The sequence below is a fragment of the Vidua macroura genome, chromosome 3 (genome assembly GCF_024509145.1).
Source record: "Vidua macroura isolate BioBank_ID:100142 chromosome 3, ASM2450914v1, whole genome shotgun sequence".
Taxonomy (NCBI): Eukaryota; Metazoa; Chordata; class Aves; order Passeriformes; family Viduidae; genus Vidua; species Vidua macroura.
In genome coordinates this window covers 20,882,468-20,902,776 of record NC_071573.1, presented here as the reverse complement: position 1 = coordinate 20,902,776, position 20,309 = coordinate 20,882,468, and the positions used below count along the sequence as shown (strand labels likewise).

Genomic DNA, 20,309 nt, shown 5'->3' with positions numbered 1-20,309 from the left:
TCACTGTCCAGCTCTTGTTTTCTCCCAGTATCACAGCAGAAGCTAGGCTTGGCTCACCTCTTATCAGCCTCACAGGCACAGAAAACCACACAGGACCTCCAGCAATGACAAGATTATTTATAAGCACAGTCACCTTTAGATCCCATTGAAAAAAGGGTCCAGTCTACCCTAAGTTCTTGTAAGTCTGAGTCCCCAGCCCACTAAGATGCCCTGACCTGCCTGTATGCCACTTCTAGCACCTCTCCTACACCCCTAAGTTCTCCCCCTTTCTGTATCTATCTAATAAAACTGAATTTTGCCTCTGCACAGCAGGTTAAAACTAAAACAATGGAAGTCATGTACACAGAAGACACTACACTACTAGAAATCTCTGAGGAAATTATTCCTTCTAAATGTCTTCATTGCCTGTTTGCAGTTGGCCTGAAACCATTTCACTTTCATAGGGCTTAAGTTAAGGCTAATGACTAACACTTATGGCAGCCTGGAAAACAGGACAGATAATCACCATCTATTAGTTAAAAAAATTCTCAGTACAGAAGAATTCTTAACAAAGAACATGAAACTATGTATTACTCACCCCCTCCCCCTCCCCCCTGAAAAAAAAAATTCATGGTTGAAATGCATGAAAAACCTATCAACTTTTACTGAAGAGACTGAAACCAACATTCTAAAGGAAGGAGTAGAAAACAGAGAAATAAATAATATAAACTGGGAGACATTTTAAAAGGTTACTGGTAGCCCTAACTATAAACAAGACCAATCTAATCAGGTTTTTCCGGTGAAAAAAGAACTGACCATCCAAAACAGAACAGACATTACTATGTCATATTTTTGGTTTAAAGATATTATTTCAGTAATGTGTACAGTGATGCACAGGAATCTGGGGTCAGTTTTTTTAGGCAATGTAAGCTTAGAGGGCTTTATATTTGGCTATTTCTTTGGTCTTTTTCCCATAATGAAACTCTGCAATTTGCCCTAATTAACTCAGTTTTATCACTGCAATTCTTTAACTGTACAATATTAAAAATATTCAGTCCCAATGGTCTAATTTTATTCTTTCAGTCATATACCACAGATTACAGAGAAAAGAACCTGTGGCCTACACTGTGGAGTGGTTTGCCTCAGACACAAATTCCCTTCTCTCAGGAAAGACAAAATAAGCATGTTCCCTTTTAGTGTCTTTTACTTTTTTATGGATCAGTTAGGAGGCTTACTTTTATCTCAAGGACTGAACTTAGTATCTTCAATAAAGACATCAAGAGCAAACTGAACTCTGTTAGTTTACACATACAGGTCTAAATATTCTTTTGAGATGCTCACTTTCAGTCAGACAAGAGCTGCTTCAAAGAATGCCTACACTGGCAGTGCAATGCCAGGTGAATGCCTAAGATCTTATATCAAGAAACAGATTAAAAATAATTATTACATTTCATAATTCACTCTTATTTCGCACACTGCTAGAGAATGATCTTCAACAGTGTTGCATACTGGTCTGTCAGGATAAAGCCTCTGATCATCTCCTATGCTTTTTAAGTCCCTAATTTCATCAGACAATGTCTGCAACAGAAAGCTAAAACAAAAATTCATATTTTGCTTCGGTTTCATCACAAGTGTACCTTAGCTTTTTAATGTTATGCCACATATACATGCATGCCTATGAGAGAATCATGCATACAAGGAATAACTTCATGTGTAAGACTGGAGGAATTTACTGACCACCTATCCAGGAAAGTATTCTTCTTTACTAATGAGATGGAAAAAAAAAAAAGTGAGCTGTTCTTACCTCCTGGTAAAATGCAATATGCATCCAAGACACATGGCATGCTAGAGATCTGTTCAGTTCATATTAAACAAATGCAAGGATTTGGAAGTGAAGAAATTGGTATGGATACCAATTATTAGGATTTAGCTGTCTTTATAACAAAAAATAAAATCTTAGGAATTTTTTTCTCCTGTAGTGATGCACAATGCAAAGATATAACAGACATCTGTTACAACAGAAAGACCTGGGCATAGACCTACACTAACACAAACCCCATTTTCAAGAAACGTTCAATGAATTCCCAACACATGGATAGCAAAACCACATTTAAACACCTTGTTAAGGTACACCTTTCCAACAGCATTTAGCACACTATTGGTACTACATCATGTGATGCTCTCCTTACACAGAAAAGAAACAGCTGTATCAAATAGTTTCTTCTAATTTTTATTACATGATAATAGTGATAAACACAGCGTTTACCTTCTTCAAGGCCAAACAAGAGGAAGTTACTCACTGTCCCCATTTAAAAATACCAGCAAAGATACATTGTGCAGTATTTAAACTGAAAATAATCTCAGGAATATGTATATAGTCTTTTAAATGAGAGTCCAAGTTACTGCAATTATCTAGTGCTACCTTTACTTTTTAAAATCTTTTCTTTCCTCATAGCACTTGAAACTGACTAACACAGATTTTTTTTATTCTGAACCATTTCAAGCACCTTGTTTAAAACTGGTGTAAAAAGAATGCCAAACATTGTGGAGATTATTTATAAAACCACTGCCAAATGTATGCCCTACACTTTGACCTTTTACCAGACAGACACTTTGCCTTTGTTTTTCATCATTTAGAAACAAATGCAGGAGAGTGCAACCTTGGAGACAGTCAAGTCTTTTTTAACCAGCACAGAAAAACTGCTGTTCCAAGTTCCAAGTGCTGCTCCACAGCACCAGCTCTCTCAAACTGTCCCATCAGAACTTCAACCTTTTACTTGAGAGATAAACTTCTAGTGGTAAGATGCTCTGCATTGAAGAACTGTATTTATAATCAGAACCTGGAATGAAATAACCTACTTTGTGAAAAGGTGACAGCTCACGACTTATCCAATACAGCAGTAAAGGACTCATAAAACCACACCTCTAAGAAGCTGCCACATCCTTTCAAGCACACATTTTACATAAAACATAGCTATTTTTAAAAACAGTTTTTCACAGTACTTGTGTTCAGAAGAGTCAGATTCATTAAACTTTATATATAAACAAAACATAAACACGTTTAAAAAATTACCTACAGACACCAATGTGAATAATGGATATGAACCTTCCTCAAGTAACTAAAGTAGAATCTTCCATTTTAAATTAATCAAATGCAAAAGACTAAGGCAAAGCTTTAAATAACTGCTACAGTACTATAATAGTATCACAGCTAAAATCAACATTATTTCACAAAATATGCACATAAAAATGCATATTTACTTTAAAAAGGGAAATGCCTAAAAGAAAGGGAAATACCAAAGCATATTGCAGTCGACTTGATAACAGAAAAAAAGTAAATCATCACTGCTTCCTAGGAAGCAGGGCAATAAAGCTATAAATACCTTATTACAGCTTGATAATAAATTTTTATGTTGAAATTTACTCCAGAAAGAATTACATTCTTTTGACCACTCTTCATATAGGTTTCTTTCAGGAACATAACTACTTGCACATATAGCTCAATATCAAGCAGAGAGGCAGAAATAAATAGTGAATAAGACAAGCGAAAAGAACAAAATACTAATATGGTTTACTACAAACTACTTACATAAAAATTCCACAGTTAATCTTCTCATAAATATGGAATAAATATAACCATGAAAGTATGAAATTTTAAATTTTGTTATGAGTGGATATCTAAAAAAATAGAATCTTAATATATGCAGCTTTAAATTAATTTTGAAATTTTGCCTGGCGGAACACATCAAAGTAATTTAAAAAAACAAAATCAAGTTTGTTGAGTAAGAAGAATAGGCTTGCAGCATAATTTGAAGTTCAAGCATGGGCCCTGATGAACAGCTGTAGGGAAAAAAAGAGTTCTCAAAGGCAATGACCACCACAACTATGTCTTTCACTCTTGTAACGCACCATAGGAAAAGCAGCAGTCTCTTAAATAACTGGATTCTACATTATACAACAATTAAACACCCTTCACATAGGAAAATATCCTCTATTTCTAAATCTACATAATAATCACTTTTCCCTATTCAACATCTTTCCCATGATTATATGTGTAAATGCTAAGAAAAATGCCTCAGCCACAATTCAGTTGGTTATGAGTAGATTATAATATCTAATTAAGACGGGTCAGTATTTCAAAGAGACACTAGTAGAGATTGACTGAATGATACAATAAATGACATTGACTCAAGTGGCAGCACTATTTTCTTTGGGTCTAGAACAAAGTAATATCCTATGCAAGAGTTAAATATGCTTTCATCCACTCTGTCATCTTGAAGAATGTCTTTTATCAATGCAACAGAGACGCCTGCCAGGGTTTTCTTATCACCAGAATCAACGCTGCTTAAGGTGCTGTATTTCAGACATGACCCTACACCCCAGTTCTACTTTTGTTCACTGTGGTGCCCTATTTATAAGAAAAGTTGGCCACCTAACCTTTTATTAGTATTTCCGTTGCAGAGTCTCTTTCTTTTCTGTTATGCCACATTACTGAGCTCCATTCAGGGGTCTGCATCAGCAGGGGCCATATAAATTCTATAAATAGTATTTGGTTCTGAATATCCTAATCATAGATGTAAATGTATGTGTCTTATGAGACTGGTACTGTCTAATAAGTTTGTAAAACACACAGACATTATGAAACTGTAACATGTTATTATAAAACATTTACATACTCAAAGACTGCAAAACAATAGGATTTCCTTACTATGACATATTTCCCTCCCACACTTGAAAGCAAAGCAAATTAACATATCATCATACCTCATACATGTAACATCAGCTCTTTAATACAGTTTATAAAACACAACAAAAGTTGTCAATCTCAGCAATAAGTCAGAATAAGTGCAAAACAAGTTCCTTACTAAAACTATCTGACATATGGATTGACTTTTCAAATAATTAAAGGCTTAATATACTTGCCATTACAAATCAAAATCAACTGATGTGATAGGCTAAAATCTGGTACTTGATCTTCTACTGGTGAAACAGAAAGGAAATACTTTCCACTTCTGAGAATATCAAAACCAAGGCTCTGAGTGGGCAAAGCCTTAGAAGTACTACTTTATTCAGTATGTTACCATCATTTTTTGCTAACCACAGCCATCCTGTTTCTAAGATCTAAGAAATGAGAATGGATGGATACTCCAGTTTGAACATTTTATTTTGCTATACATTGTAAAGCACTGGTTCATTAGGGAAGGGATGTAACAACAGTAACTCCTATTTTCTCTAAGAGTAACAGTATGGTATGTGACAGTGGAGCAACCATATAGCTCCTCTTCAGAAGCTTACAGATGCTTCTGTTTTCAAAATTAATAGCTATTGAGATGATTACCTTAACTATTATAAGATTTTAAAGGTTACAGTAAAATTGTATATATTTATTACTAAAAATCTTCCACATAACACAGCAGTTAAAGCAGAAAATATTTGCATGTTCTGTAATAAACTCAAGCTAGGCTAGGGTTTTAACAGCCTAGACTAGTGTGTGTACAACCCCAGTCACGTGTGAATAAATGTACAATCAGTATTCAAAAGCAAAGTTTCTGAACTTTGTACTACTAAGTGGTCATACTCATTTGCGAACAAGTACTGCTTTTTATCTAACTTCAAACATTTAATCTAAACCTGCCTGGTTCCACTTTCTAAGTTTAAAGTCTGATTTCAACCCATTGAAATTGAAGGGAGTTTTGCATTTGATATTCTGAACTTCATCCCATTTCTCTAAAAATAGTTCTCATTTTCTTCCCATTTATGTCCAACTTCAATGGCCTCACAGTTCTCTTTCTTCACGTTGATATCACCTACATTTGCCTCTTCTGATTATTTTGTCTGCATTATTTTGTTTCCTTTAAAAAAGTGTAATAAAAGTGAAAGTATGCAGGGGTTTGGATCATCTTGTGATGTGAGTACAGGTGAGGAGAGTAGGCCAATGACCTTCAATTCATTTTTGAACTCTCAAAGCCCTACAAAATTTTCCTCTACAGTCAGTATGAAGCAACAAATTTAAATCTACTAACAAGACTATGGGTTAAGGATTTTGCTATTTATCAGCTGACATGAGACTCTGAGAAACAGTCTGTGGAGTGTCAAAAAACTCCCGTACCAAGGTTAAAGACCACTGAATTAGATCCTGAGTTACAGAAGGGACATCTCTGTAATACTGTGATTCATCCATAGTATGGTAAGTAATTTGCACTGTTCACCAGTTCAGCGACAGCATAAAGCACTAAATCATGAGAATTTTGTATTTCCATATTGTCACATGAATTCAAAATTTTCTGTTATAAATAACCAATAATTTATTTGTAACAAACAAAAATCCTTCCTACAAACACATGCATGAAATTTACATTTCAAAGCAATTTCAAGCAATTGTTAATTAATTCTGTTTACAGCAATGGTTTTAAGAACTAGTTGTACCAAAGAAAGAAAACCTTCAAAATAATTCTAAAATAAATGAAGAATCTTGATTATCCTGACAACCTCCAGCTAAAACAAAGACTCAGCATAAAGAATGAGGTTTATGCTTATGTTCCTGAACAAGGAAAAAAGTATTTCTAACATGTGCATTTAGAAGGGCCAGGGTCTTTAAACAAGATATGAGACAACCTCTGTCAGGTGCTGTACTTGTGTGTAAACTCCACATTAACACAGTTACTATACAATCTGAATCACTGGGTTTGAGTGACAGGTGCAGCTGCTGGCAGCTTTTAGTTTTTTAAAGAATAAACTCCTGGAAAACACTCAGGTTTTAAAAAAAATATGAGATCTTCTTGGCAAGATCAGTGCCCAAAAACTTTAGACACGTATTAAAAATACCAGTGAAAAGAATCAGCTAGAAAATACCACTTTTTATTATTTTAATCTCTGACTTTAAAGACAGGCAGCATAAGCATTCAGTGGGTAGAGAGCAAACCCCGTAGCCACCTCCCAACAAATAGTTGCATTTTCTCTCTACTTTACTTTGTATTCCTTTCTCTTAGACTTCAATTGGAAAAATATAAGAGCTCCCATCACAGCTTTCCTAGAAGACTAGTTCAAGGGAAAGCAAGATCTAGCATGAAATGACAGCAGCAGATGCAGAAGTGCTCAGCCTGTCTCATGTAATTTGCAAGCTTAAATGTCAAGCCAGTCAACACTAATAACAAAGTCATGGCTTCTTAGACCTCCACGTAAATTCTGTACTCTGTCCCAGCACCTCACAGGGAGGGAATGGTTCCTTTCAAACTAACCCCAGAATGCAAACCTCATTCCTGAAAAGGCATTGTTACAACCAGAAAAGCACCTCCAAAGCTTTTCATGAAAATATAATAAAACAGCCTTCAGAAGCACATTAAACAAAGTTTTCAGCAGAACTGCATTTTAAACAACAGTGATTTGTGGTGCTTCTGACCATCTTTTGTTATTTTTATTATGCTATCATTCAAAACGATACACAAAGCAGTAGTTTGTACAAACAAGATTATTTGTGTATCTAAAGCAAAAGTAATTTCAGTCTCTGAGCTCCTGTAGCAAAAAAAAAAAAAAAACCAAATCAAAAAGATGCTGTTAGATGCCCAACTCTGTAAGAATAAAGCAATTTCTGACGTGTCATCTAAACATTTCACTCTCCTCATGTATTATTCACAGAGGTTATATACCAAAGTCTGTTTGTATATGCAAATCCCAAAATTCTATTACTATCTGAAAACTAATCTGAACGCCTCTAGAATGAAAAATAAAAGGAGTAGCTTAGCTTATTTCAAACACTTGGCCCTACAGCCACTTGATGTACTGAACTTGAGGGAGGCCAGATAAAGGAAAAGTTAATTTTTCTTCTGGTTTGGCATATTCATGACTACAGGTAGGGTCACACAAATATGTCTTTCAATTTTTGGTATACAGAGAAGACTGACTAAGCAAGTGATAAACAACAGAAAAAAGTGTTTGTAACTATCTCACCGCTGAAAACCAGCACTATCAAGTGGCAGCGATGCGAGTGTCTTAACAAGATTATTATTGCCAAAAATATGACAAATTTAGTCTCCCAAACTACAAAATGGTAGCAAGACAAAAAAATAATGTAGCTAGTATGTCAACTCCAGCTGTGTTCAAAATGCTTAAACACATGAACCTAATAAAACTCAGTTCTGAAAAGACAACTGTGAGGGGTTGGGTGCTCTTTTTAGATGAGGAACTCACCCAGACTTCAAGTCTGTAATCCGTAAGCAATTAGTAGCATCTAGTCCTACTTTTCCATTCCTGACCACACTGGAAATGAAGGGCGAAAGTGCTGGAGAAATTCTGTTCAAGGCCACTTCAGGTGACATTTTATTATGTTCCTCCTTCCTTTTGTCTTGAGCTGCAAAGGGAGAAAATAAAAAATTTAAATTATCTACTTATTTGATGTAGATTCACATGTATTTTGCAAACATCGACAGAAAAAAAGCTAAGCATGCAAAAGATCAGGAGTGTAGAGTAACAGAACTGTGCACAGGTTTATAGAGAAAAAATAAACACAGGTGGGTTATTTTCCTCCCACCTCTGCAACATTCAATGAACTCTGTTTATTTGGTATCAATATAAAACCAGAATTATGTCCTAGGCGCCTTTAATTAAGGTCCTATGCCTCTGAAAAAGAGGCATAAAATTGAGGGCCACTCTGACACTTCCCCGCCTAGTCCTTCTTGTGGGCATTCCCAGTCAGTCTGTAATTGATGACAAGTCACACTTGTTCGCTTCCCCGGAAATCAGTGGAACTTACATTAACTGCAATGGGCCCAGGGGTTTGATACCTCTCAGTATTCTCACCTGCAATTTCCAAGAGCACTAGTGTGCTCACTAATAATCAGTATTACTTTTATACTACTTCATTAGGTGGCAATTTATAGAACTTCATGATGCCTTTTAAAAGCTAACACTGCTTCTCTTTCAGTGGTATCACCGCACTCTTTGAAAGGCATCCTAATCTTCACGTAACAGATCAGGAAGCTGATGTACACACATTTTAAGCACAGCTTGTTCAGAAGTGCTTGCAATTACATGACCTTATGCTAAATCAATTAGGCCATTAATTTAGCACACTTAAGTAACCTGTTGCTTTCTAGATGAAATGCAGAAACTGAGCATACACACATTTTAAGTCATTGCACCACAAAAAGACTATAGTACGTGGACAACAACAGACTGTGGTAGGAGAAGTGGTAGAAAAGAAGGGTAACCAACCTATTAAAATGCTGATGTATTTGATCACATTCTAAGGCACAGAGCTTCATATGAAAATTAACTGAACTTGGTAGTTTTGGAAAACAAGGCTATAAATGACTGAAGATAACATGAACTTGCCACTGCTAAGTGGGACAGAAGAGTTCATACATAAATCCTCAGCATTCAAAAATATTTTTTAAAATAGCATTTAATTGAAAAACAGTAATACACACAGCATTCACTTTCTTAAAAATGCTGCATATGGACTGCTGTATTAGTAAGTGTTCTATAACAAGAGTGTGAACAACTCATGGCAATAATTGCAATTTTCTGTTGTTTCTCACACTCAGTTTACAAGCATTAATTAGTAACTAATGGATATTCTGCAGAATCTACTAAATCTCTGTAACTGGGAGCAACATTAAATTTCACATTCTGTTCTCATGAAAGCCATTCACACTGGAGTAGCAGGAAGCAATGTTACATGTTTGTCCTACATATTCAGAATATATCTTAATAAAGCAAAGGCTAGGCACTTAGAGGCAAACTGAAAGACTAATAAAGTAAGACTTCCTAAAAACAGTAATTATCTTTAATACACTGTCTTCTACATTTTATGGCAGTGAAGAAGCTGAAGACTATGTATCCATGCCCTAACACATAAGGTGTTCTCATGTATGATTTAATTGACAGTGGAACAACTTAAGTTTGTTTAGCAAACACCTACAGCAATTTAAGATACTACCTCCAGTTTGCTGCTTTTCTACTAAAAATTTCTGCCTACTCACCTTTATTCTTCCCCAGAGGGACTGAGAAAACACAAGCCCATTCTTGATATATTTCAATGCAAAGGCCAGTGGCTTAGATTGAACTGCTAATAAAAATTAGTTTAAGCACTTTGCACAAGAGTGATTACAACAGGGCACATACTTCAGTCTGCCAGCCCTGCTGCAGGGAAGAGTAATTTCAAGCAGGGAGCAGCTGGACTGATGAAGTTAAGAACTTCTAAAATCATAAGAACATGCTGAAAAATAAGGTATCCTTCTAGCAATCCTGAAGTTATACATTAAGATCACAGAATTGATTTTGATAATGACACATTTTAAGGGGACTGTAAGTGTTATGAAGGTGAAATTGAGAGCTGTGATACACCTGGTGATCACAGCTCACCAGATGCACTTTCCAAAAGGAACTTTAAAATGAGATTCCTTATCTTTATGATAATAAAATTTGCAGATATTGTCAAAACAAGATTTAAATGACTGTTAGGCATTTTTCTGTATTTTATTGCATCATTTTTTAAAATCACGGTACCTTCTATTTAACAAGCCAGATACACAATACTTAAAGGGTTACTATCAAGTAAACTCACCGATTTATTTTGTAAACAAAGGGCTTTACAAACTAGAACACAAATTGTACCAGTTTCCTAAGTTTCAGTTGTCATATACATTGTTTTTCTACAGCGTAAGTTTCCCACAGTACTGGAAACTGAACACAAACAAACTCAGGGGAATTAAGAAAAACAAAATTCACTGGACTGTTTCCCTCCCAAAACAAAACCTTGGAAAGAAGCAAACAAACTAATAGTTGAATCCTCTCAGATTCAGCTGGGTATCACTGTGACTTCGGGGCAATGTTACACAGGCGTCACAGTAACCATGAAGTCCCGGGCACTGCTTTGGGCACCGGAGAGAGTCAGGATACAAGATACTCTGTCTTTCCACCACCGGCCATAACATAATGAGGATTACGAGATTTTAAAAAGGAAAAGGTGAATATTGTGATGGAAACCTGGAAGCGTGACAGGACCTCTCCTGTCTAACCCTCTTGGCGTAGCCGTCGGCAAGCTGGTTGCGTGGTTTTCACTTTGGGGGCGGGTGGCAGGAGCTTGTGTCTGTGTGTGAGTGGGGAAAAGAGAGGACCCACGACCGCCACCTCCTGCAGCCATGCCCGAACACAGCCATGGAATGCGATCAGCAGTGTGGATCTGCGGAGCCCCGGGTGAACAACGAAGTTACCTAAGCCCTGGCACGGAAGAACGCTCAGAATCCCAGAATGGGTAAGGCTGGAAAGGACCACAGCGGGTCATCTGGACCAACCTCCCTGCTCAGGCAGGGTCATCCTGAAGCATATAGCACAGAATTGTGTCCAGGCAGTTCTTGAGTATCTCCAGTGATGGAGACTCCGCACCCTCTCTGGACAATCTGCTGCAGTGCTCGGTCACCCACAAAGTAAAGAAGCTCTTCGCCACATTCAGGGGGAACTTTCCGTCCATCCACTCCCGTTCCGGGCTGACCCTGGCCAAGCCCCGCTCCCTCCCCAGCTGGTGCCGCCACCCGCGGCGCTGCGCCCGCCCCGCCCCGCCCCGCCCCAGCGGCGGTGCTAACGCCGGCCTCCGCCGGCTCCCCTTCCGCCCGCCGCTGGCCCGGGAAAGGCTGTAGCGTTGCTCGCTCCCTCCCGCTCTCCCTGCCCGACTCGCTCGCCCCATCCCGCCCGTCCCGGCCCCGCCATTACCTACGGCGGCCGGAACTCGCCGCTTGGCAACGGCGTGCGCGCCCCCGCGCCCGCCGTGCGCGCCCCCGCCCCGCCGCGCACCGTGCGCGCCTCCGCTCCCCCCGCGCCGCAGCCGCCGCCGCCGCTCCCACCCGGGCCGAAGGGGTCTTCACCGGCCCAATATTGGCGTCCGCCGCAAGTGCCTGTGCGGGCCGTGCTGCCGCGCAGGCCGTGGGGCAGCGGTTCGGCCGCGGCCGGAGCGGCGCGGGACAGAGGGGAACGGGGAGGGGGCGGTCGTGGCAGCAGGCGTTCGGCGTGGACAGCCCTGCCGGGCGAAGGTCCCCGCGGGCAGCCCGTCGCCCATGGCAACCCGAGAAGCCGTGGCGGGGCCCGGGGCGGGTCGGGGTCAGGGTCCAAGGGCCGCCCCGGCGCCATGGCCGCGGAGGTTGTGGTGGTGGGATCCTGTATGACCGACCTGGTCAGGTTAGTACTGGGTGGGGGTTTTTCTGGTCGCACTGGGCAGAGCGACCCCTGAGGTCATGGGAGCGCAGGGCGTCACGGTGCCCAGGGAACAGGGCAGGCACGCCGGGCCTCCCCGGGCTAGGCCGGGCCGGGATGCGCCCCGGGCCGAACCAAGCGGTGTCACGTCTCTTCCCGGGCCGGGATGGCAGAAGCAGGGTCGGCGCCAGACGCGGCGGGCGGAGCGCTCGGCCCCGGGCAGAGGGAACCGTGGCTGCGGCAGAGGCAAGGACTGAGCACAGACACAGACTGCTCAGAGGGGTTGTGCAGACTTTCAGGAACGGTCTGGATGCACCCCTGTGCCATGTGCCCTGGCATGACCCTGCTTGAGCAGGGAGGCTGGACCAGGTGACCCGCTGTGGTCGCTTCCAGCCTTATCCATTCTGGGATTCTGAGACTCTGTGAAGGGGGGCGGCTGCACCCGGGTGATGTCAGCTGCAAATAGTACTTTGAAATAAGAGTGTGGGAACGGGGAGAGGTTTGAACGTGTTGTGTGCCGGAGCTTTGATCAGCTGTGTGTGACTCTGGAGAGAGGAGAGACTTGGGTTTGTGTTTTCAGCTGCGCCGGGTGGGTCCGCGTTGGCCTTGGCCAGTGAAGCAGCGTTCCTTAGGCACCCGCACGGGAAACCTGGAACTCTGATACTCGTTATGCGCAGAGGAGTCTGACACGATTTTATGGAAGTAAATCAAGCTGGTCCACCATAACACATTTTCAGTTAAAAGCACACTTGTCTCCACTGAAAAGCAGAAAGCAAGGTTAATATTGCAAAAAAACCCCAAAGTTAGCTCCATGAATCAGTAGGTTGTAAGTTGATTACTTGCATACATTTTGTGTGACACTTGGAAATGAGATTGAGGGAGAGGGGGAGAGAGAGGCCCTCCCAAGGTATTCATATCCAAACATATCAAGAAGTGTATATAGGAAGCCCTCAAAAACTTAGCAACTCTGAACTGCAAAGCTATTTTTTAATTATTTAAAAAGTTTTTTAAATTAATATCTTAATTTAAAATAAATCTTTATTTGTTTTCTGAGCATTTTGTTTTTTAAATTAAATACTTGGGTCTCATTGTCTTTTTTTCTTCTTTTTCTTTTTTGTACATAGGTAAGGTTTGAGAACTTCTTTGAAAAATTGAAGTACAGAAGTTCATGAAAGCTCTTGGTTCCAGTAGGCCTGGCTTTGTAGTCAGTAATAAATAACAGGAGAATTCAAGCGAAATTGGAAGAATTCACGATGCAAATTCTAACCTGAACTGGCTGGCCTTGTCAGTCCCAGTAAACTTGGAAATCAGTCTTTGATTTGTACTATTTTAAACACATCTCCATACTCTATATGCAGACTTCGTAAAAGTAAGATTTAAAGTGTATGTATCTGGACTGCATCACCTTGTCCTGCTCAGAATTCTGCAGTAAAAAAAAAATTCTTTATCAACAGGCAATTATACCAAAGCCTGTGGGTCAAGAAAGAGCAGAACACGTGATTAGAGGAACATGCTGAGGAGTGAATATTGCTTAGGCTTAGACTTGTGTTGCAGAAATGATGAAGCCCCTTAAATAATCATAGAACCTGTGTCAGAAAGATTTAATGCTCTGTGTAATTTGCAGAACACATTGGCATCTTTCCAAGGAGAATAGTTGTCTTGTAAGAGTAAGAGCTTGTCAGAGTAAGAGCTGTGGAACTGATCTTGATGTTATGTGTGAATGAGCTCTCAGATGCTTATGACGTTGCACTGAAATGTAAAACTTGGTGCTCTAACCTCAAGACATTCCTTTTCCTGTCTGTCTAAAATGTGGGGGGAAAAGTAGTAATAAAATTGCCAGTTTAAGCACTGCTGACAGCTGCAGCTCTGGGCTTTTCTTGATACTCAAACAAACAAACAAGAAAACTTCTTACTCTTTTTTTAAGTTTTTTTTTTTGGCTGCATGTTTGATATTATAAAAATGCAGTAATTTATTTGAAGGCATATTGACTGACCGTACTGTAACCAGAAATTACACCATGGGCTGGAGTGACAGATGCTGTTACACTGAGATTAAATGGCTGAAGAAAAGCCATTTCACTTTTCAATCAGCTGAGAGGGTTTCTTAAAGTGTACAAATGCGATCACAAGTACATATCTGACACCATTATTAGCCTCTGCTTTAAGTAGCATTGAAAGGGCTTTTTATAAGTGATAAGCTAATCAGCTTCAGTTGAAAAAGAAGGGATGGCTTCATTCTTTCTGTTACTAGCACAGAACTTCAGGCACTTAATAAAATAAGAAGAACAGTGTGTTTACATTCAGCTGGCAAGAGTTTAATCTGACCAAAATTTCCATGTGTTACCTATGCAGACATTGTTTAAATGTATCCTGGGTTAAGAAAATCTGGGTAAAATTACCAGAAAGTATTAAGCAGTAGGCTTGATTGTGCCTAGGTGGAACACGAAACTATAAACAAGCTTTATGAAATATAAAAATTGTCAGGTTAGGGTTAGGATTAGATTCCAGGAGCATAACTCTTGACTGTCTTTGTGTATGGGATTTAGCGGGGGCTGCATATTCTGGTTTTAAAGCTAGGGCTCATTTCAGCTGGAATGAAGGAGCATCAGGGTTTTGTGAGTTTGTCATTTGTGCTGATGTTTCAGTTTATAAAAGACATGGACAAGAGTGATCATGTTAAATGCCTATCACTCATTTGGAGGAGCCTGAATAAATTTGTGAGAGTTACACAGCGAAAACCAGACGCATTTTTGTTTACATTGCGTTTAATGGGCATATTGTCCACTCAACACTAAAGCCTATCTTTCTTAGAAGGTAATATTGATTGAGATTCTGCCAGAGCTAGACAAGGCTGTGTTATAACTCAAACTGGTAAAATACCCTGTTGACCCTTTAGGACACAACCTTGGCCCTCTGACTGGAGAGCTAGAAGCTCAGGGACAGACTTGAAATGGTAGTGGCAGACTTGAAATGTTAAACATTCCCAGGTCTGTTAGAGGCAAGGTACCAAAAAGCTTCAAGTCACCACTGGACATATGGTAGCCAGATACACCATGAAAAAAAAAAAAAAATTAGCATATAATGCTTTTATTCAGTACAGTAAACTAATGAGTTAAAGGAGTGTAACCTCTGTGTGAAATGGAAATGTACAGTTTGAAATGTGCTGAATCTTATATAATGACCAGGACAGAAAAAGACAGGGACCTTTAGTTAAATTCAGATACTCAGATGTAATTCTGAGAAAACAAATTCAGAAGAAAGGGTAGCATGTCTTAAAATTCTTCTAAAAGGAAGGGCCCCAGTGGTTTGCTTTTAAAACACTGTTCTCATTAGAAATTCTTTTCTCATTGTCCTGTAGCGCTGCAGTGGCAGAATGCGGGTTTTCTAAAGCGAACTTCATATGATCAAAACAACCTCACGTACATACATGCAGTAAACCACACTCTTTTGGCTCAATAGGACCAGGAGCAAAACATATTTGTGGTCACAATCACAATCAACACTTCATTGGCAATAGCAGGCAATAGTAGTAGAAAACAAAAACAGCATTATTCTATATGATCTAGATATCAAACCAGATGGGTACCATCCACAGTATTATTTAAATAGTTTCTCTTCTGACTCATATTTGCAGACTGGTCGTGGCATTGGCATTTTAATTCATATTAAATCAGGACAAGACTAAACATATAAGCCAATGAGAGTCAGACACACTAAAACAATTAGAATAAACAGGGGAAACTTTGGCATGGCAATTGAAAACAGCAGAAGCATAGAACAAAATGTAAGATGGAAAAACAGTCTTTGGATAGTCACAACAACAACAGTCTTTCAGTTTAACTCAAGAGAATGATACCAGTCCAAATAGTGGAAAACTGCATTTTTTAGAATTTTCAGGATTTCAAGTCTTAGTTTTCTGTGGACCTCTTTCCTCTTATCATGTTTCTTCACTCCCTTTAGGGAGTAGAACTAAAAGTTCTGCTTCTAGCCTCCGCTGTAACAACCACTGTTAATAATTACTGCAAGTACTAAACTGATTGACTGTAAGCATTCAGCAAGACAGAAAGACAAAGCAGAGAAAGCACTGAGCTCCGTACAGAGTGGTGTGTTGCTGATCTGCAATGGACAGCAGTGACTGCACATTGGTATGAACATCCCAAACACATCAAATCCTCTTTGCTAACAGAGCAAAACCTCTGCTTGGGCCAAATGACAAAGGTATCTCGTTAGTGAGAGTCTGTGTCTTCCTTTTAAGTCTCTAGTGGCGATTATTGTCTGCTGAAGTGCTGAAGTAAATATTTCATTGGCACACTGGAAATGTCCATGATCCAAAACTATGTCTGTACTTTCTTTTTCAGAAGTGCAGTATTTGGAACAATAATTGCAGACATTTTTTGGTGGGAATGGGAAAAAGGAATTTTCTTTTTTTTTCAAGTGATCAGAGGAAATCTCGCATATTACTTAATTTTCTTCTTTGCTTTGTTTCCAGATCTCACACATGTTCTCGTTTCCACCATTTCTCATGCATGTCATCAACTTTTAATGGTTTTGTCTTGTTTTGATATTTTTTTTGCTATTCTGCTTCTCCTAACAGTGAAATGTTCTAGAATCCTTCAAATCCATTTCATTTGTGTTTTTGTTTTTATCTGTAATGCCTCCCGTGCAGCAGCCACTCCTCATTCTAGTCAATCTGCCATTGCCAGCAGCATGGGAAAGCACAACTGTGAAGGAATACAAGCTTAGTCCAGTTGAGGAAATTAATCTTTGGATCCAGTGAAAGACATCAAGGCATGAGAGAATGTGTCATCTGTGAATTGTTTCATTTATGTAATAGTGAAAAATCTGGGCTTGATTTCAGACCCGGTGCTGTCACCCCCTTGTCTTCTTCTCTGACCTAGCAAAATTTGGGTGCATTTTAAATGCAGTATATACAGGCTCAGCATTTTGTTATTCTGCTCTGATTTTAGAGAACCTAAATGTTCAGAGAAACTCCTGATTGTCGTCTCTTGTGTGGCAGGAAGAAAGCTGTGTCTTGGGGGCCCAAAAAAAATGAGATAAAAATCAAGTTGATGAAATCTTCAGTAATGGCATTCAGTAAGAAAATTGTCAACTGTGCATGTACAGCTTTTGAGTATCTCTACTGGCCCAAACACTGGTGATACAGGGCCTGATCCAAGCTCATTTATGTCAAAAGAAGCTTTTCACTGCTGCAAATTGAAATAAAATTGTCATCCTCCAGCAAAATCTGAGTGATTTTGGGGTGAGACACAGTTTAATATTCTAGCATGTTAAAGGTATTTGATGTTATACCCCAGATTTGGAAAGCTTCCAACAAAGTTCCTCTAACAAAAAAAGACAAAATATTGAAGAGGGAAAAAGGAGGGAAAATGTCTGCTTGGGTGCTTCTTAACACAAAATAACTAGGGCAAGGCCACCAGGGACTTTTTTTTTAACTCATTACAAGGGCTGCATTTGCAACTAAGGTTGTGAACCCCAAGCAAGAGACAGTGCGCCATTGATCCCAGCTGGCACCTTGTGAAAGAAACTGTTGTTTGTGCCATAGAGGATGCTGTGGGCCCTCTCTGAGAAGGACTGGTAGTGCTAGAACACCTGCTCAGCGCTTGTCTTTGGCTCTTTTGCATGAAGACGGGTTTTTTTTCCTCCCCTTCCTAAATGGAAATGTGGAAGTTTTAGAAGTCTCAGGAAATATGAATGTGAAAGTAGTCACACAATGTCTTTTAAGTTAAGCACAACAGAAGTGTTGCTTTCTGGATTCTATTTAATTGAAATGTCCCTGCCCTTTCATTTGGTGCCTTCATTTTGTGTCCTATGCTACTGTGTACTGTAATTAGGCACTGTTCTTACTTCCAGAGGCAATTCCATTTCAGCAATAACTAATATACCTTGTTTTTTAGACTCATTTGTCTTGTTAAGTTTTAATAGTATGTATTTAATAGTGCTTTTGAGCTAAAAAATACCCAGTGTGGTGCTACAGTCAGGCCTGTACTACATGAATCCCAGTAGCCAAAACCAGCATTATTTGCCCTTCTGTGCATTGGGAAAACATTTTGCAATTTGAGGACAGGAAGAAGGGCAGTTTTCTTTGTAAAAAGATAGGAATAAGTAAAGAGAATTGGAGTAAGGTATTAAAAGAGGCAAAAATAATAGGAATGACCAAAGTTTTTACTGCAGAAAGTGTGAAGAGTCTACCTAAAGGGTTGAAATTGAGATAAGAAGTAGGGAAACTACAGTGCTAACAGTGACAGGTCCCCAGTTGTGAAAAGGTCCTTTGCTTTTCTGCATCTCTTTTTGTCAGCTCTGCCTATCTGCTTGCTTTCTGCAATTTTCTCACATGGCTGCATGGCAAAATTCAGGGAAAAGCTCTGTTCTAGTCCTGCTGTCTTCTCCCAGCAACAGTATTTTGGAAGATACAGCACCAGAGGGTCCTCTGTTACCTCCTCCTTCCCATGAATGAGTTCCCAGCTGTCTGCTTCTTTTCCTACCAGCTGCAGTGTCTGGTCTGCTTAAATTTGTAAATTGCTTTGAGATCCTTCAAGATAAAAGGTTCTTCTTAAGTGAGATCATTATCGCCTTGTACATTTCTCCACTCCCTTTTCTCAGTTCAAGCTTCTTTTCTCAACTTGGGGTCCCGCACAGTACTTAACGTTCCCAACTCACGGCAAAACAAAGCTTACACACAAATTTCAGCTTCCAATCCTTGAGTTGTTTGACGCCTCTTAGAGTACTTCAGAGCTGAAGGTTAAATATATGTATTTTCCTGAGCTGATGCCAAGATGCTTAGCACTTGCCACACTGAGATCGTACTTCTGCATTTGCGTCTGACTTCATGTTATTTTGTGCTTCAAGAGACTGTGGAGTTCTCTTCCTCCCACTTCTGAAGGACTTACTCATTCTAGGAAGCATTCCAGCTACAACGTTGCTCTGAGATCCTACACTGGGTTCTCATAGCCATACTTTGTTCATGTTCTTGTGGTTAAACTGTATGCCTGTCAGGGCAGGGATTTGACTCCTCTGTGGTGTGGTGAACTTAGAAAGGGGAACCCTGACAGGAGTTCAGAGGGCTCTCTGTTTAAAGTTTCATAGGCAGTAACACAGTGTTTGGCCAGGAGAACCTTATTTCTGTTCAGCTGTAACTCTAGTTGTTGTCTCCATCTTCTATAGTTTAACTGGCTAGTAAGAGAGTTTTTCACTGTATGGTATCTATGTGTTTATTCCCAATGTCATTCACATTCTAGTGAAATTTCCCTCTTTCCAATGAAAGTGAGGTCATCTTAAACCTGTGTTTATGATATTGCAGTCATTTCCATGGCACTAGACTATGATATCATCAGTGGAGGATTATGCCTTTCCTATGTGTGTTAGCTATTAAAAATTATGGTTTGTGAGATAAAACTAGTGTTTAACAAGCTTTTAGCTTTAGTCCGTGTGAGGCTGGGAAACTATTGCTTAATCCTCTGGAGAGTTCACTTGTGTAATGGAGTAAATGAATCTAGAAATATTTTAATCCTAGCAGGTGATACTTTTTTGGGGTATATTTTCCTAATGAGAGAAGAAAATCAGCTACTCCATCTTGTGTTCTCTCACCTGGCCAAGAACACTTGTCTGAAACCTAGTGGCACTCCTTATAGTTTTGTTATTCAGAGCTACTTAATGGTTTGACTTAAAGATGCACAATTTTCTGCTCTCACTAGGATGTAATTTTTCACATTTGGAGGTCAGTAAGCTATTAGACACTACCCACAAAAGTAAAATAGCGTGATCATCAGTCTTTTCATCTTTTTAATGGGTGCTCTGTTTTCCAGGTATCAGTAGCTGAATCTCTTTATTGAACCTTCCTGAGGGTATACATGCTTTCTCATGGGCTGGTGACAGGAGAGGCCAGTTTCAACACCGTAATGGCAAAAGAAAATTCATCCATTTAAAATGTAGAGTCCAGTGTTAGAACAGTTGCTAATGCTGCAAGATGGCAGTGGTGGACTCAAAACATAATTTATTTCATCCCTTCAAATGCTTAAGAATTTTTAAGCCAAGGAAGTAGACTTTCCTCAAAAAAAGTGTGAAAAGAAAGGGAAAAGACATTAGATGAATGTTTGTAAGGAATGGACGTCATCAGTCTGGGTATT

The 20,309-nt window shown here is 39.5% G+C and overlaps 2 protein-coding genes across 3 annotated transcripts in view; one reads left to right on the top strand and one right to left on the bottom strand.

The window, feature by feature from the left end:
* BABAM2 (BRISC and BRCA1 A complex member 2) overlaps positions 1-11,731 on the bottom strand; it is a 163,288-nt gene extending 151,557 nt beyond the window's left edge. The window contains exons 1-2 of one of the 2 annotated variants that reach the window (XM_053972892.1): positions 11,689-11,731; positions 8,167-8,326 (exon numbers count right to left, since the gene is read on the bottom strand). In XM_053972892.1, the coding sequence (XP_053828867.1) occupies positions 8,167-8,294 (128 nt within the window). In that variant the 5' untranslated portion in view covers positions 8,295-8,326; positions 11,689-11,731. Of the gene's footprint in view, positions 1-8,166; positions 8,327-10,965; positions 11,275-11,688 lie in introns of those variants that run through there. The other variant, XM_053972891.1, reaches the window with a different exon arrangement.
* Positions 11,732-12,003: 272 nt separating this feature from the next.
* The window catches only part of RBKS (ribokinase), a 72,198-nt gene continuing 63,892 nt past the window's right edge, over positions 12,004-20,309 (top strand). The window contains exon 1 of the mRNA XM_053973983.1: positions 12,004-12,150. Coding sequence (XP_053829958.1) covers positions 12,101-12,150 — 50 coding nt within the window. The 5' untranslated portion in view covers positions 12,004-12,100. The remainder of the gene's footprint in view (positions 12,151-20,309) is intronic.